The following is a 17,710-nucleotide window of genomic DNA, read 5'->3' on the forward strand; positions in this document are numbered from 1 at the left end:
CACAGAAACGCTAAATTTTGCATACTTGCACATACTTTCCTGCAATCATGTTATATTTCAGGCAGGATGTAAGTTGTCTGACTAAAGAACTCAACAGAAGTATCTTATCTGAGTCTCATTTGAAATTGAGAGAACAAACATCACTCACCTTGCAGCGACGTGATGACAGCTCAGTTGCGTTTTTTAGAGTGAAGTGCAAAGAGAGAGTTGGAGCTACGCCTTTTCCCCGGTTTTAATAACAAACAAAAAAAATACATGTACAACTTCATATAATTTAGGAAACGGACGCGGAAACAGTAACCCCGCCGAGCACTTTGCAAGATTACCAGTCACACTCGGGCACTAAGTTGCCCGCTGGAGCCGCACAGTGATACATCCTCCTGGCGCTTTAAGTGGATAACAAAATAGCTTTCTCTGGTCGGGTTTAGAGGGATAAGATTGGCTAAAAGCCCACAATATGATTTCACAAAGAACCAATGAGATGACTGAACAGGCTGAAGTTAGGATGGCGTCGTCCGTGTAAGTGATTTTCTTCACGAGAGACCCTTCCCGCCCACCGGTGCTACGATATAAACAAAAACAAGCATACCCTCGTGCATGTCGCAAGATGACGGTGTTTGCAGGGGTTTGTGGGACATGGAGTCCATCTGACGGACAGCCACTATTTAGAGGAAGGGCACGGACATCGTTCAAGAACTACATATCCGCCATTAGTTTAAAAAAAAAAAGCCGACAGTGCTTGCATCAGCGTGTGGACAGGGTAAACTTTTACTAGCAGCTTCTTGTCTTGTTTTAAAGTAATTCCATTATAAGCCAGTCGTCAAACCCAGCATAGAGGAGCAGCTACCGAGGGCCAAATGAAGCTGTATGTAAGTGAAGGAAACCCGCACTGCCTGAAGGTGTTAGCTGCTTTAGACGTGACAGGAGTTCAGTGTGACGTCCACTATGTCAACCACGAAGGTAAGAAAGCATGGTTAGCTTAACATTAATGTGTGGTTTTTTTGTTGTTGTTTTGTTTACCTTAAACAGGACTTATGGCATCTTCTATTTGCCAATAAGGCTCTGGCTCACTGTAATTAATTTAATCCTGTCAACAAGTGTGAGTTGAGTTTGTGTTGCAGCTGTCGCCTGTCTGTAGAAACTGTGATGAGCTACTGTTTAGCTGTTTTCACTTCACAGCTGCCTGCCTGTGTCAGTCAGTGATGAATGGACTGAGTGCATGAACACCTGCACCTGAGAAGCGGCTAGAAAAGTCTCTGACTGCAGTCACTTTGTTTGTTTTCTTGCTTCAGTTCAGTTTGTTTGCACATCATCATGTAGGCTTTGTTTAGCAGTGTGTACTTTATTCTGTCCTTTCTATTTCAGTATTCATACAGCTCTGGTTACTTTATTCCTGATGTTTCTTCATCCATCATTGCACTACGGTCACTTTAGTTATCTCATTTTTACCTTTACAGTTATATTGTTTGTATTATTTCTGTTTTTCCATTATTCATTATGCACCTTATAACTTATCATTTAGTATTTGCCTACTTGCACATAGCTCTGTGTGTGTGTGTGTATATATATATATATATGTGTATATTTCTCGTTTACTGCCCATAGTTATGTTTACATCTGTTAGTCCGATCACTGTCCACTCATATCTACTTTTTATTTTAAGTTAAGCTTAAGCTTTAAGTTGACACTTTATATTTAGGTTAAAATGTTTCGTCTACCTGCACTGTTGTTAATTTACTGCTCTGTGTGCCTTTGAATTGTCCCCTGCCATCAAATTCATGGCATTACGTTAACTGTGTTAAAAGTCTGTTTATTGAATTTGATGGACACATTGATATTAAACAAAGTACCCATTGCTCCTCAGGGTTGGAGGCATTAATGTCTAAATATGCGCAGAAAAATGTTTTAAAAAGAGAGGTTTTCTCAATGCAAAGTAGTCTAATGGCTTCCATCAACCATAAGAAATGTTGTATATTTTTAAAGATAAAGATAAACTTTATTGATCCCCCGTGGGGGAAATTTGTGCATTACAACAGCTCCAGAAAACAGGGGACGGGAATATATATATATATATATATTTTGCTTTGGGTACCCTTTAACACAGAATATGCTTAACGATACTCCAACTTGGTTTTTTTTTTTGTAGATGCATTTTATTTTTTAATATCATATCTGTGGAAATGTAAAGGAATTTTACAGAGAGAGGTAAAAACTGAAGTCGCAGATGAGAGCGACACATTCATGGGAGCTGGGTCACCGAGATCTAATGCTGCATGTAACACTGCAGCCAAAAGTGACCTAAATCAGATTTTTGTTCCTGTGACACTCAGAGCTTTTTTTTTTTTTTTTTCTACGACAGCATGAAGTCGCAATGAATCTGATCAGTTTTGGGCCTCTTTCATATGTTGATTCCCCCAGGAGTCTGATACATGCCACCTTTAAAAAGCAATGTAAATAAAATGAGGCTACATCCTCAAATGTCTTCTTTTGTCCATAACCCAAAAATATTCCGTTAATTGTCATAGGAGAGTGAAAAAAAATACATTTCAAAAAGTAAAACAATTACTTTTTTTAAAAGCTTTTATTAAATTGCTCAGATAATCAATTGTCAATTTGTTGGCAATACATTAAAGAGTTGAAAGCTAATTGGTTGATGAATGATATCAGCTCAAGATTAAAGTGGTGATTAAAGTGTCATCACATCCCTTCACTGGTTTAAGTGTGGGAGGAAAATATACAGTAATAAAGATTTAGAGCTACAATCTTGTATCAAATAGTATGATGGAATTGACATCGGCAAAAATGTATCATCATCGTGCTGTGTCTGAGTTCTGATAAATTCCTGATTAAGAAGATCAAATATTCCACCTTCTGCTTGACCTTTTGTGTGCTTGATTAAACGTAGTAGGATCTAAACTAAGAAGGATTGAGGATGAAAACATGATCAAAGGATTATCCTTGAGAAGTCCTCTCTTATACGTTCTCATTAAAGATGAGCATTGCATTCGAACACAATCAGCAAGTGCTGCAACAAACTGTCTCCAGTGGATTCAGGCTTCAGTTCTCCTCCTTTAAAGACAGCAGCTGTTAGAGAGATGATTTATTGTTTGATCAGTCTATCTAGTTTAAAACACGCTCTTCTACATTATAACCCTCTGATGTTGTGTTAATCTTATTATTGTCTCAACATGGATTGTGTTTTATTTCCACAGAGAGAGTGGTGCCCTACCTTAGCCGTCCAGCCTTGCCAGCTCTGCTCCTGCCCAGTGGACTGCACCTTTTCAGCTCCAATGCCATCTGCCGGTCAGTATGCTAACATCCTCCTCCCTTTTATTCATTCGGCCATTTTTGAATAACTTAGCTAAAATGATGTAAATGTGGAGGCTGTACATCACTGCATCTACATCAACAAAATTACATTTGCGTAACCGGCATTGTATTGCTGTATCAGCAGGAATATGTATAACAGGTTACTGAACAAAAAAAAGATTTCTATATCCAACTGCGCGCCCCAACCACTGCGCCACCAGCGCCCCCACTTGATTATGATTTTAGGGAGGATTCTTTTATTTTTATTGTTGAGCATTCATCAATACTCTCATCAGCAGCTAAGAGGGATACTACTATTTTAATGTCATCAAACATTAATGATGATCTTGGAAGCAGTGTCCTTTCAGCGTTTGTTTTTTTTTCTTTCTTTTTTTCGAATGTTTACATTATCATATAAATCTGAGCCACGTTGTTACTGACTCATGAATATGGAACCCATCTGTGGCAGATGCAGTATCTATATTTTATGTGTGTTTGTTTGGCACATATCACATGCAATTCTTTTTGAAAGCAAGTATGCTGCAAGTGTTTGACTTTCTTTCTTTTTTTGAACATCTTTAGATATCTGTTTGAAGTGAGTGGAAAAGACTGCACTGAACTTTGTGGTCAGTGGCTTGAATGGGAGGCCACAGATCTTCAGGTGAGCTTTGCAGAAAAACAGAATTCACAATAATACCTCTTTAAGATGCAGCTTTAAATGTATGAATGCTTTTGTCTTTAGTGCAGATTCATGTTCCTTTTCTGTTTTTTAAGAACCATAAATTCATGCAGCTAAGTCATTAAAGGTCCAGCTCTCAAATGAACAATGTACAGAAAAAGACAATCAGGCTGCTCCGTAGGGTTTAACAAAATGACCTAACCTCATTCATGCTCCTTTGGTTTACTGCCTGATCTAACGTCATACTAATTCTAATTAATCTCTGTTTTTGTCTCCTATGTGCAGCCAGCACTGCTGCAGGCTCTTCACATGGCAGTGCTGCAGGGTAAAGGATCCGATGTGTCCAAGGTCCTCCAGGGGCCACTAAACTACTTGGAGCAAAGCTTAAGCAAGGGGAACTTGCCATATTTAACTGGGGTACAGCTTGAACATCTCCATTTTTCATTTCTCATTAAATATTCCTGTATCCTCTGAGCGTAATCATACCATAAAGACAAACAGACTATATGATCAAGTCAAAAGTTCATGATGCCTCTTCAGAAGCTCAGCTGAGCTTAACTGAGCGTCTCCTCTGTGCCAAATTTGGCTCCTCAGGCAACATTTCTGTTTCTTCTTCTCTTTCTTTTTTTTTTTTCAGCTGCTGAGCTAGTGATGCATTTTTAAAGTTAAAACGATTTATCTGGGGAGGAGGTCCCAAACGTTGCAGATGTGCCTCAGTGTGGGTGGCAGGGTGGGTGGGTGAGGAAGGGGGATGGGTTTCTCTCTGGTACTTGCAGCCCCTGTGGCAATAAGTCATCTGTGTCTGTCATATATTTCACATGTACAGATTTTTTTTTTTTGAGTCTCTTGGTGATTGGCATGGCTCGGAGGAACCTCACACACAATGAGGCAGCTGCAGCAGAACATATAGTCCATATTTACTGAGCTCAAAAAACGCTCATGCTGAAAATAGTGTTCCTCAGGGCTGTTCTGTATGAAGACAGTCATAGTGAGTGGGGTGGGTCCCTCTCCCGCTTTATGTGGGTCTTTTAAAACAGAAAGGGTTTATTTTTTGTAGAGCTGACAGAAAAAGACACATGAAAAGTGTTTTAATATCCTAAAATATTCATCAAATTGTGCTGTGTTTCAGGATGCTGTTTCAGCCGCTGATGTTGTTCTGTGGGCCGCACTCTACCCCGTTTTATCTGACTCTTCACAAGCATTGGGTAAGGAAGAATCAACAGAATTAATTAATTAAAGCCTTGCATAAATTATCCATCGACTAATTAATTATTTTCTTTAAATTCATCAACGTGGTCTCTGTTTTCATTCCCGTTAACGATTCTTTTTCCAATACTTTGTTGTCTATGATCAATCTTACCATTGCACTTACCATGACCCTTCACTTTCCCCCCCTCTCCTCTGCCCTCTCCTTTCATCGCCTTTCTTTCCTTTAACAGGTGAACGCAAGTTTGTGAAGACTTGGTTTGACCGTGGGGCTGTTATGCACAGTTTGCAGTCTGCTGCTCAGAAAGTGCTGCAGGGAAAAGGCCTGCAGGGCACGAAGAGCTACATGCAGAAGCAGCCTGCCCCTCAAAGCAACCAATGCAGAGACACACAGCCATGCAACAGCAGCCCTGCTGAGGTACCAGCCAGATCATCAGGATGACTATTAGACTTAAAGCATGCTCACTGAACAAAAAAAAAACACAGTCAGAGGAGCTTCAGTGCCTTAACTACACTTGTGCTGGTGCCTCAGGGAACATGTATGCCCTGTGAGGTTTCCAAGAATAGGAGTTAAAGCTAGAGCTGCGCTAACACAAACAAGAACTTGCAAGACATTTATTGTCACACTTTTCCTTTCCCAAATTTCTGTCTTTACTCCACTTGAGCTCTTACACCCAGTTGTACAGTTAAAGCATGCAAAGGGTTGCAGGGCTTGAATTCACCTCACTTAAACTAAGCAGGCAGGCCTGTCATGTAAAGCAGACACAGTCTCAGTGTGGGAGGTAACCTGGCTCTATGGAAGCTACGCCCGTGTTAGGATATAGAACATGCAGCATGTGGAGGTTACATCACTTTTTCTTTATCCTCTATTCTCTTTCTGGTGTAAGCATGGGAGGATTTAAACGAGTGTCAATCAAACTCTGCAGCAGCAGTACTTACTGTATGGTTCCCTGTCAGAGGAAGTTGCAGAGTGTGTCGGTCTCAGATCGCTAAATGCTTTAGCCTGGGGTTATGGTTAAAGGACAAAAGGCCAGGTTGCAGCTCGTGATATCATGTGTAGCAATTTTTTCTATGGAACATACAGCTCTAAACATGAAACACTGAACAGTAAGGAGCATACTTCTCCGTCTATTTGATATTGTAGCTTTGAGAAAGGGTGGGCCTTCATAAGAATTATCTGCGTATCATGGAAATATTCTGTCAAAGAATTGTATTGAATTTTGGTCTCAATGTTTTATTTAACAATATAAACCAGTATAATTGAAGACACAAATATTTGCCAGTGAAGATTACACCTTGCAAATCAGTTATGTGTCATTCACCCTTTAATGAGTGTCTTTATGTAAATGTTTGTTCAGGGTGAGGAAAGTGAGCGTTTGGTTTCCGAAGAGGAGATGGAGGCAGCTGCTCTCACCTGGAGTAAAGGTCTGAACTCCTGTCAGTCAGATACAGACAGACAGCACCCCATGTAAGTAATAAAGATATTCATTATAGACATTATGCAGTATCTCTGAGAGTGGCTTAAAGTGACTGTGTTTATTTTGTAGTTTAAGATGTTAGTTGAATGTGTGTCGATCATAACCCAGATTTTTTTTTTTTTCCCCCTCATTAGTTTGCCGAAGGAGGGCAAGAGAAACCTCCTTCTGACCAGTGCCTTGCCCTATGTCAACAACGTCCCCCACTTGGGTAACATCATCGGCTGTGTTCTCAGCACTGACGTCTTCAGCAGGTACGAATGTGGTCTTAGACTTCCTTTATTTTCTGTCTCCATGCAGCAGGTGCTATCCAAACACAGATAATCCTGAACAAAAGATAGACCTTCAATTTGAAAAAAAAAAAACTTGACCTCTGTACCAACACTTTTTTTAAATACTTAGGACTCTACACAATCCTATGCTTGAAAAACGATCAGGCCGATGCAAACCAGGAATGCATTAAAAGGCCTTCTTGTCTTTATAATGACAGCTGTCTTTAATTTTCTTCCTCATCAACAGGTTGTCCATTCATGCATTTATCTTCTCACCAGCACTTCATAGTTTCTTCTTCACTTACTGTAACAATTATTTGAACTGTATTTTCAAGTCTCTGCCCTGACAAAGCTATGATATGGCATATAATGCTTGGAGGCAAATACTTTAAATTGGACAAACATTCTCACTCCGGCCATAGGGAATTAATTACAATTTGATCAATGGTCATGAGTCTGGTCCAACACAGATATAAACTCTAACTTCTCTTTCTGGTGGATTTACACAATCCCAATCACTGTGGTAAGTCTGTGTGTTTTCTCCTCTAAGGTACGGCCGTCTGCGAGACTGGAACGTGCTGTTTGTGTGTGGCACAGACGAGTACGGCACAGCTACAGAGAACAAGGCCAGAGAGGAGGGTCTGACTCCGCAGCAGATCTGCGACAAGTTCCACACCATTCACGCTAGCATCTACAAGTGGTTCCAGATCGACTTTGACTTTTTTGGCAGAACCACAACCGAGAAGCAGACAGAGTAAGTGGAATCAGAGAGGAAGGCTGTGAGGTTGAAGTGAAATCTGCATTATGTTAGAGCTTAAAGAAACAAGAAAGCTTAAGCTAAATGTAAACATGTCTCCAGTAATAATTAAATGGTAAATGGACTTGAGCTTGTCAAGCGCTTTTCTAGTCTTCTGACTACTCAAAGCGCTTTTGCACCGCATGTCACACCTACACATTCACACACTGATGGCAGTAGTTGCTTTGTAAAGTGACCATCAGAAGTAACGATTCCCATTCATACACATACATACGCCGCCGACAAAGCAACAGGAGCAAATCATGGTTAAGTGTCTTGCCCAAGGACTGCAGGAGCTGGGGATCAAACCTCAGACCTTCTGGTTGAGAGACAACCGACTGAGCCACAGCCGCCCCACATCAAAGCCAGCCTCATGATCCTGCTCCCCTCATGGGGTAGGATGTAGTTCTGTCCCTTCTTAGCTTTAGTGTCAAAGTGCAAACACGTTTCTATATGATTACTATTCTATTACATAATGTTGGATTACTGTAATCTTGCACTAGTTCCTGGTGTGTATGTCTAGCCCTCTCAGGCATAAACTCTACTCTGCTTAATCTGAGAGATTATTGGGCATGGTGTTTAAAATGTAGGTTTTCCTTTATCAAATACTTCAAATAAATCCTATTAAAACATTTGTTTTGATTATTTACATTAGCATAAAGATGTTGGAAACTACACTCTTCTCGTGTTTATGTGAAAGGTAGGCTGGGGTTAATTTAAATGAGGGTTGTGTGTAAAAGTAGATTAACAGTCAAGTTCCACTTCAGCGTAATACAGTAAGGTTAGAAAAAGTTCCACTTTTCATAACTTCACTTTTTGAAAAGTCAACCAAAAGAGAACTTATTGGCATTGAGGATCTATACAGATGAACAGGACGTTAAATAGTAAAGCAATCCATTTCATATTATTGATGAGGTAACTGCAGTCTGAAGGTAAAATTAATACCTTCAAAGATATGGATTGTTGCTGTAAGGAAGTATTGATACAAAGACAGTAATGGAGCGAGTGTGATTACTCGTCTGTGTGTGTGTGTATGGATATGGTGTCAGGTTGTTTTGGTTGTAGGTGTTTAAATAAGACATGGAATGATGGATTTATGGTGGCTTATCCTTCTTACACGTGGAAATAGGATACAAAAGATAGGCTTTTCCCTCAGTAAACATGAGAGTGGGATCCTTAAGCTTGTACATGGAACAGGATAACAATGATTTAAAAAAAAAAAAAAACTTGTTGCTTTGATAACGTACAACATAAAAGGCACCGAGCAGCAGAACCAAGCAGCTCTTTGAAAATTGAAAACAGCCCACAGATGAAAGACTGAGGATTTGATTCATGAAAAGAGCATCTGATGTTGGGTCCTATATTTAGTTTTACCAATCCACCAACAAGGAACACCATTAGGTATTTTATTGTTTGTTTGCACAACTTTACTTCATTTTGTTTTAATTGTACCACATTTATATCTTAAACTCTCTGACCTTCATTTTATTTTTTCTAGAATAATTCAGTATTCACTATAAATGATTAAATTGTAAAAGTTAAGGTGTAGATAACTTTCAACCTGCAGGTAAAGAGCGGTTTCAAATTAAGTTTGAAAACAGAAATGGCATCTGGATTTATTGATTCATTTGTGCCCTCAAAACACCATTATCAGTTTGTTTTTTTTAACAACCTAAACTTCAACAAACATTTTCTCCTCGAGTCCGAGGCTCAACCCCTGAAGCCTTTTTTTCAACAGTCTTTTCTCTCTTTCAGGATTGCCCAGGATATTTTCTGGCGACTCCACAAGCAGGGTTTCCTGGTGGAAGACACGGTGGAGCAACTGCGCTGTGAAAGCTGCCAGCGCTTCCTGGCTGACCGCTTCGTAGAAGGCATCTGTCCCCACTGCAGCTACCCAGAAGCTCGTGGTGACCAGTGTGACAAGTGTGGCCGTCTCATTAATGCTGTGGAGCTCAGTGTGAGTTGGAAGGAGCATGTTGATGATGAAAGGCAAGAGGATGACGATCATGATGACTCTATGCTGATTATAGCCGTATGTTGACTATTGAAAGAGAGTAAAGGTACCAACAGTTCCAAATAGTTCTTTCTTAAACTGAAATCTGTGCCTCTGTCATGATGTGAACTGTATTTTCTACATTGTGAGGAAAGTTTTAGACTTTTGACTGTAAATAAAGCATAGTTTTTGTACTAGAACTTGTGAAATTGTTAATGCATTTGTGGATGAAAAACATTCTTCCAAACTGCATTTTCAGACACGTTAAATTGAGCCTTGCTGGTGCTGATCATTTGTAATGCCTGTCCCATTCAGGAACCCCAGTGTAAGGTCTGCAGGCAGACTCCAGTCATCCGCTCCTCCAAACATCTTTTCCTAGACCTGCCAAAGGTACGTTTTCAAACGGCATTGAAATGACTTCAGTGGTCAATCGTAGAATTTAGAGGGAACATTTTCTGGTCACAGGGGTTGAGAGGGAGTCAGCGTCTTGATAGAATACAATCATAAAGTAGAATTCAAAGTCAGAGAGTTTGTGAAAGGCAGTTATCCCTGTGGTAATTTTTATTACATAAACTGTTTTACTCATTCGAGAGCTGTTGTTTAGAGTTTGGTGGTGGGGGTTTTTTCAGCATTTTTTCCTTCTCTCTCTTCCTCTCCTGCAGCTAGAGAGTCAGCTGGAGCAGTGGCTCGACAAGTCAACCAGCACAGGAGACTGGACAGCAAATGCCAAACAGATCACTCGCTCCTGGCTGAGAGATGGACTCAAACCTCGCTGCATCACCAGAGACCTGAAGTGGGGAACGCCAGTACCTCACCCTGACTTTAAAGAGAAGGTCTGCTTTTGTCTCCTACAGTTAAATTATTTGTTTTCACTTACCATAGGAGAGGACTTGCTTGTTATTGGTTTATTATGCATTAGTAAAGATGCACACATTATTCGTTATATCCTCCTTCATTGACGCAGGTAAAAATACCCCTGCACTCATTAAATAACCTGCTGGGACCAATATGGATGCAGGAACTTAATATCTTAGTATTTTAATATATAATAAAACTTTGAAATTAACCACACATTGAATGTTAACAAGTGCTGCAGAGATTGATGATACAGCACTTATCTCAAATACAGCACCCTTGTGAGTCATTGGGAGACTCTCTAGGTCTGACAGCTTCTTTAAGACACACCTCCAAAATTATCTTGATGCTTAAGGTGACTTGAATGAAGAAAGATCAACGATTAAATCCAGTTCTTTGTGCATCTTGAGGATTTTGTTTGTTTCTTCTACTCGTTGTGTTATTGTTCAGTATGATTCTAGTGGTCAAGACAGAATTCCTGTTTAAAAAAATTATCGTTTGTCACTCATGAGTCTTTCTGCCTCTTCAGGTGTTCTACGTATGGTTTGATGCCCCAATTGGTTATTTGTCTATTACTGCCAACTACACCGACCAATGGGAAAAGTGGTGGAAGAATCCCAATCAGGTAACCCAGCCCATTCTCGCCTCCAGCTGCCAAAGACATATGTTGTCTGAATCTATGAGCTGAGCAAAGCACTGACGCGCAAGCTTGGCACAGATTTTTGTCCTCTTTGCACCACACATTGGGTCTGATTGCTTTTTTCATCGCTCCATCTGTTCTTTTGCTCTCTCAATTTAAACACAGTGTAATTCCTTGCCCCATATAACGCTCATGTGAAACAGAGGAAGACATAACCTCTTTGATTATGAATTGAAGGCACAGCTTAAATTTTGTACCCACCAATAAAATGTACTCAGTAGATGGCAGCAACAGAGTTCAAAGAGCCATCTTTCCCTTTAAACATTTTACTCAAAAGTCTCGGCACACAGTCTACACAGTTTTCTTTATTTATGTTGTTCATGATGCTTGCATCAGCTTTACTATGAGAGGGGGAGCTACTGTGAGTTTCCTATTAATGGCAATTTTGAGTAAAATTCAAGTGAGGTATCTGTGACAGTAACAGGGATTTATTTTTTAACAGCAACATCTTACCCTCAATTAGGAAAACAGCCTCCTTGTTCTCACTGACTCATCTTATCGCCATGAAAAAACCAGGGAGTGTGTTCCTGTTATTTGTGTGTGTTGGCCTGTATGTGCAGAAAAAGAGAGCGAGAGCGAGAGATGGGGGTTGGGTGTTGGGTGTTGGGGTGAGCTGATAAGTCCTCTTTGAACTGCATGATCTCACGATGATCTAATATGATGTCATCCTCACAGTGCTGTGTTGTGTCTCTGCCACCAGGTGGAGCTGTACAACTTCATGGCTAAAGACAATGTGCCATTCCACAGTGTGGTGTTTCCCTGCTCCCTGCTGGGAGCGCAGGACAACTACACTCTGGTCAATCACCTGATTGCCACTGGTAAAGCACTCATTTCACCTTCTGATTGATTAATTATATGTTAAATTAACTTGAGACTAATTGGGATTCATGAAAGCTCTTTAAACTGTTTTGAAACTCTGTAATTATGGTGTATTCAACTTGACGTGTGGTTATCTTGAATGATTAAATTTTCACTGAAAATGATGGTTTGTTCACTTTTCTTTCCCTCTCTCACAGAGTATCTGAACTACGAGGACTCTAAGTTCTCCAAGAGTCGAGGTGTTGGCGTCTTTGGAGACATGGCCAAGGACACGGGCATCCCTTCTGATGTGTGGCGGTTTTACCTTCTGTATGTGCGTCCAGAGGGGCAGGATTCAGTCTTCTCCTGGGCTGACATGGCTACAAAGAACAATTCTGAGCTGCTCAACAACCTGGGCAACTTCATCAACAGGTTGGTAATAGCTGTTTGTTTTAAAGTGAATGTTTTGTTTCTGGTGGTAATATAGTAAAAAGCAGTATGCCAGAGTTCAACTTTTCCTTTCTCCGAGTTTCTTTCCATATTTTTTAAATATTTGTGATAAGTTTTAAAAAGTTGCAAGTGAAATTAAAAAAGGGGCAACCCACTTCAAGTTTTTCACATTATGCACTAAGTAAGTTTCACTCAAAATGTAAATTCGCTACAAAATTGTCATCCAGTCCAATTATAAAGTTTAGGTTTATATATGAAGTTCTCAGATTGTTGTACTCACTGAAAAAAAAAAAGTCTGTTGGAGCAGTAACTATTACAAGACGCTCACCCCAGTTTTCTAAATTTGTTTGGGATGGTGTAATTTAGCCTCAATTACATTGCCTCAAATGATCAGGGTTAAATCCCACATCAAAGATTTTTCTCAGCAGTTTTTTTCCCCCCAAAGTACCTTGATCTTCAAAATGGGTCCGGGGCAGCAACGTTGATGCCTAATTGGTTCAAAAATATCTTGTAAATTGCATTGAGCCTAAGGTGATGGAGGTAGAAAGAATTCTGCCTTAGAAAAGAAGTCCTGTCTTTGCCTGGATCCATTCACTAAACCACCACATCATTAGTGTCAGGGTGTCCATCTTAGGCCAGCTGTTTATTCAAATTCATAAATCAATCTGTGAGTATTTCCAGTTAATTGATGCTCGGTTTTAACATTGCCTGAAGAGACTTTCACAAATATCTGTCTTGACAATCATGTAAATCTTTACCTTCTGTTTACCTGCAAATGTTACTTTTTTGATTAAGATGAGTCAGTAACTGTAACAGTAAGAATATTTTCTTTATAATCCCGTGATGGAAATAAAAGCCAACGGCCTTCACTAATCAGAGACTGAAACAAATTAAAAATGCAGGTCACACAAAGTTTATGCTCACACATCAAAACAGCAGTTGAGTGTAAATTTGACAGAAATGTCAAAGCATTTTGGTCTGCTCGCAGGCTGAGGGGTGTGTAAAATATAGAACAGCATGTTGCGTCAGACATGACAAAAACCGTCTCACTTCCACAATCCTCATGATATATACACACACACACACAACTCCATAGGAACAAAAAGGCCGGCTCCAACTAGAGTATATAGACGAGGCAGGAGCTGTGAAGAGGATCGATGCTGTGCACTGATATGCTCGTTTACACTGGCAGAGCACTATTACATCTGGCTTGGAAATCTATAATTTATGAACAATTAGCGAGTCAAGTAACATGCCCTTGTCTTGTTTTCCTCTCCCTCTCTTTCTCGATTTCTTTCTCTCTCCTTTTCTCTTATTTTCCCCTGACCTGCATTCTTCAAAAAAAATAATAAAAAAAAATCTGTCTTGTTGAAACCCCCCCTCCCCCCCCCCTCCTACAGAGCTGGCATGTTTGTCGCTAAGTTCTTTGAGGGCTGTGTGCCGGCGATGGACCTACAGCAGGAAGATAAGAAGCTGCTGGCTCTGGTGGGCTGGGAGTTGCAGCAGTACATCCAGCTCATGGACAAAGTCAAGTAAGACATCTAAAGGCACATACCTGTCAAAAAGTTTGATTTGGGGATGTCATTTGAGTTTAATTGCAGTTAAATTCTGCCGGTCTTTTATGTAGTTATTCAATCTTATTAAAATTGTCAAAGTCGTATTTTTTGGGATTGGCTATTGTATCACCTTGAGACATGTCTGGACACTCAAGGTAATACATACTAGTGGATTATTCCAGATTAGATCAGTCGTGTGTATATATGTATAATATATCTTCATGTGGAGAAGGTTCACAAACTGTCCTTTAATTTCTGATAACAATGGGGTAGCTGTCAATGTCACTCAATCATCAAAGTTTCTCTAATGCTCCGCCAGAATCCGTGATGCTCTGAAACACATCCTCAACATCTCTCGCCATGGCAACCAGTACATTCAGGTTAACGAACCCTGGAAGAAGATCAAGGGAGGAGACACAGAAAGGTGAGATGACCATGATAAAACAATCTGTACCTCAGATCTGCGCGGCACTTCTGTTTTGATTTCAGAAACGAGTTTAAACGCATTTGTGTCACAGCCAATAGGGATGGACCACTCACCTTTTGCGAAAAGCGACTCCTCCTTTCAGAGTCATGTATCTCTGAGCAGATTTGATTAACATTTGAATGCATGATCTGTCTGACTGACTGATCTCTGTCTGTCCTTTTCTAGGCAGCGGTCGGGCACAGTGACCGGTGTGTCTGTGAATATCGCCTGTTTACTGTCAGTGATGTTGCATCCATACATGCCAACGGTCAGTCAAACCATCAGGGATCAGCTCAACGCCCCTCAGTCTTGCATCAATACCATGTTAAAAGGCACCGGCACCTTTGTGTGTGCCCTGTGTCCAGGACACCGCATTGGCACTGTGAGTACCACATGACACTCAAAGTTCATACGTGCACACGTGCACACACACACACACACACACACACACACACAAACCTGTGGAACCTCCTGTATGTTGTCGCTGGGTGATACAATGAGGATGCAATAGTCTGCCAATATTTCCGTACTCTGGAGGACACACCCACACGTAAGACTGCAGCCTTGAAAGTGTTTCGAGGGCTCAGCCTTGGAACAGCATGTTTCTCTCAGGCCACTTGTCCCTTCAGGCCCTAAAAGTGTTGACCAGTATCTGCAGCGACATCTCAACACTGCATTCTGTCTTAAAGCTTGATTTGTGACTGAGGTCTCCAACGAGGAGCGACAGACGACACAATTCTAAAGCACTGTACACACCCTCATACATAAATCTTCTCTAAATATCTTTGATCATAGCTGTAATAGTGCTTTGAAAAATTGGAAATCATTTTTTTAAATTCTCCAAATTTCTCAGACACAGTTATCCACTCACTAAAATACATCATCGTCTTTGTTCAAAGACAAGCGCATGATCTCCAGGTTAAATTTTTCCCGATACAACAGATTTGGGCAGGGTCCACATTCACAACTTTTTAATATAAAAGCATGTGCTTTTACTAATTTGTGTCCCCCGCCTTAATTCACAGGTCAGTCCGTTGTTCCAGAAACTGGAATTGGACCAGATTGAGGCTTTGAAGAAGAGATTTGGTGGACAGCAGGTATTTGATGTTTATAATATCTAATGGTCTGTGTATTAGTTCAGTCAAGCTCTCTTGCATTAAAGGTTGTCTGTTCATGAATTATGAATTAAGAAAGGATTGACAATGCGTAGCCACTCACGCTCCTCTACCAGACTCTCTTCATTAGAAAGAATTCGTATTTAATCAGCGTAGCTGTCTTTTGAAACATGATGCAGATCGAAAACACTATAAATGTTTGAATTTTTGTGTTAAGCATCCATCAAATGGATAAAAATAACATGTCTCAAACCTTCTCCTCAACTGCCTGCCTGTAGCCTGAAGACGAACCCCCTAAAAAGAAGGTATCGAGCAGTGTGTGTGTGTTAAGAGTCCACACTGGTGCTGTTGTGTCAATGTTGATTACTGCATGCCTTCACTAACAAAAGCAGCTCATCTTACGCCCTCACATTTTTGTTTTTTACTCATCGCCGTGTGTCCAGTGCGATTCAATGTCCATTCACACTTCATGACTCATAAAATCCCTCCGACATTTTGAGTGATGCGCGTTATTGTCTGCAGTGAAGGTACTCATGTCCGTGCATAATAACCATCAAAATGCCTCCAATTTAAACATTTTTATCCATCTGTGTCCACCCTCAGACGGCAGCTCAGAAAGCTGCCGGCACTCAGCCTGCCGCTGTGCCGGTTCCTGCTGCTGCTGAGGTGGCGTCGGTGAACGGAGTGGACCCAGAAAAAGCCAAACAGCTCACACAGGCTGTGGCTGAGCAGGTGAGATCACACGCTAAAGCTAACGCACTGTCGAGCCATTAACTGGAAAACCAATAGACATTAAGGATCTTTTATTTAGACAACGCTGCATAATTTTGACAAATATAAGATTAATTCAATTGCTTTGTTTGGTCTTTAAGATAGTCTTCTAACAACAGAAGAAGCTCAACGTCATCCCTTGTTACAAACCAAACACGACCCATCCAAAATGTATACACACAACAAACCAACCACTGAAATAAAGGGACGGCTAATCATAGCGACTGTTAAATGGTATCTCCAGTTGTTAGACTATATGGTTACGCTTACGCTTACTTTGCTTGTAAAATTGTATTTTACACTACAAGTTGCACTGCAAAATGCGGGTTACATTTTTGGGAAATTTCGGTTAAGTTCTCAGTTAATTGCAGACGGATGCATGAATTGCCGCCTAAGTCCATTATGTACAATTTGAGAGGTCAGATGCCAAGTTATATTGGTCCATATAAGCTGAAGTGAATAGTAGACGGAAAATAAAGGTGTTAGAATTGTATATAATCCTCTCATTTTCTTTGTCGCAGGGCGAGAAAGTGCGAGCGCTCAAAGCCCAGAAGGCGGAGAAGGCCGCCATCACAGCAGAGGTGGCCAAACTGTTGGACCTGAAGAAACAGCTGGCTCTGGCCGAGGGAAAGAGCCCTGAGCCGGCTCCTCAGAAGGGCAAGAAGAAGTGAGCCAGGAAACAAAGTGATAACAATAAGATGGAGGTTAGTCAGAGGAAGGGAAGAGAAAAATGGTTTGAGATATGATAGCGGAGAATGGGAACAAGATGTACACACAGAGAGATGAGGGTATTAGCTTAAGGCAAAGCCGTGACAGGATCTAAGACAATGTGGTATTGGCACTAAGGACTAATGAAATGCTGGATAGGCCGACGGGGAAATGAAGACACACAAAGACAGAGTCAAATGAATACAGCTACAGAATGGAGGGATTTGTCCAAATCCCTACACCAAAAGAAACTGATTTTATACTCTCTCCGTGATCAAGTCAGCATACGATATTAGCGTTGGAAGGTGTGTTGCGCATTTAAAGATGTTTTTTTATATCCTCTGGAAAATTGTTATTTTCCATTTGCTACAAAATACCCTTTTTAGATCCTGCATATGAATCGATTAAGTTTGGTTAAAAATGTCTGTACTTACACCCTCCCCACTTTCTAAATCACCTCGATTTTAGAACATTTTTACAAACAGAAATCATTCATACACAGGAAGTAAAAAAGAAAAAGAAAGCCAATAAACATATACAATAAATGACATGACACAAAAC

General features: G+C 40.5%; 2 protein-coding genes across 8 annotated transcripts in view; one reads left to right on the forward strand and one right to left on the reverse strand.

Moving 5' to 3' along the window:
* Positions 1-485, reverse strand: part of arhgap9 (Rho GTPase activating protein 9) — a 46,722-nt gene extending 46,237 nt beyond the window's left edge. For 3 of the 6 annotated variants that reach the window (XM_020636804.3, XM_020636802.3, XM_020636800.3), the window contains exon 1: positions 149-483. The gene's annotated coding sequence lies outside the window, so the exon portion shown is untranslated. Of the gene's footprint in view, positions 1-148 lie in introns of all 6 variants that reach the window. The other 3 variants (XM_020636805.3, XM_020636803.3, XM_020636801.3) reach the window with 2 other exon arrangements.
* A 221-nt stretch (positions 486-706) lies between these two features.
* mars1 (methionyl-tRNA synthetase 1) lies at positions 707-17,709 on the forward strand. Of its 2 annotated transcripts, XM_020636750.3 has the most exons (22): positions 707-960; positions 3,213-3,303; positions 3,892-3,970; positions 4,274-4,405; positions 5,118-5,193; positions 5,428-5,612; positions 6,553-6,662; positions 6,807-6,923; positions 7,492-7,695; positions 9,493-9,694; positions 10,046-10,120; positions 10,393-10,563; positions 11,115-11,210; positions 11,986-12,103; positions 12,302-12,515; positions 13,934-14,065; positions 14,409-14,513; positions 14,742-14,937; positions 15,581-15,652; positions 15,949-15,975; positions 16,274-16,402; positions 16,963-17,709. In XM_020636750.3, exons 1-22 carry the CDS (start codon positions 858-860, stop codon positions 17,110-17,112), a joined length of 2,784 nt encoding a protein of 927 aa, XP_020492406.1. In that variant the 5' UTR covers positions 707-857; the 3' UTR covers positions 17,113-17,709. The 2 variants fall into 2 exon arrangements, with proteins under 2 accessions (XP_020492406.1, XP_020492407.1); XM_020636751.3 differs by lacking the exon at positions 15,949-15,975.
* The last annotated feature ends 1 nt before the right edge of the window (position 17,710 follows it).

The sequence above is a fragment of the Labrus bergylta genome, chromosome 5 (assembly GCF_963930695.1).
Source record: "Labrus bergylta chromosome 5, fLabBer1.1, whole genome shotgun sequence".
Classification (NCBI taxonomy): domain Eukaryota; kingdom Metazoa; phylum Chordata; class Actinopteri; order Labriformes; family Labridae; genus Labrus; species Labrus bergylta.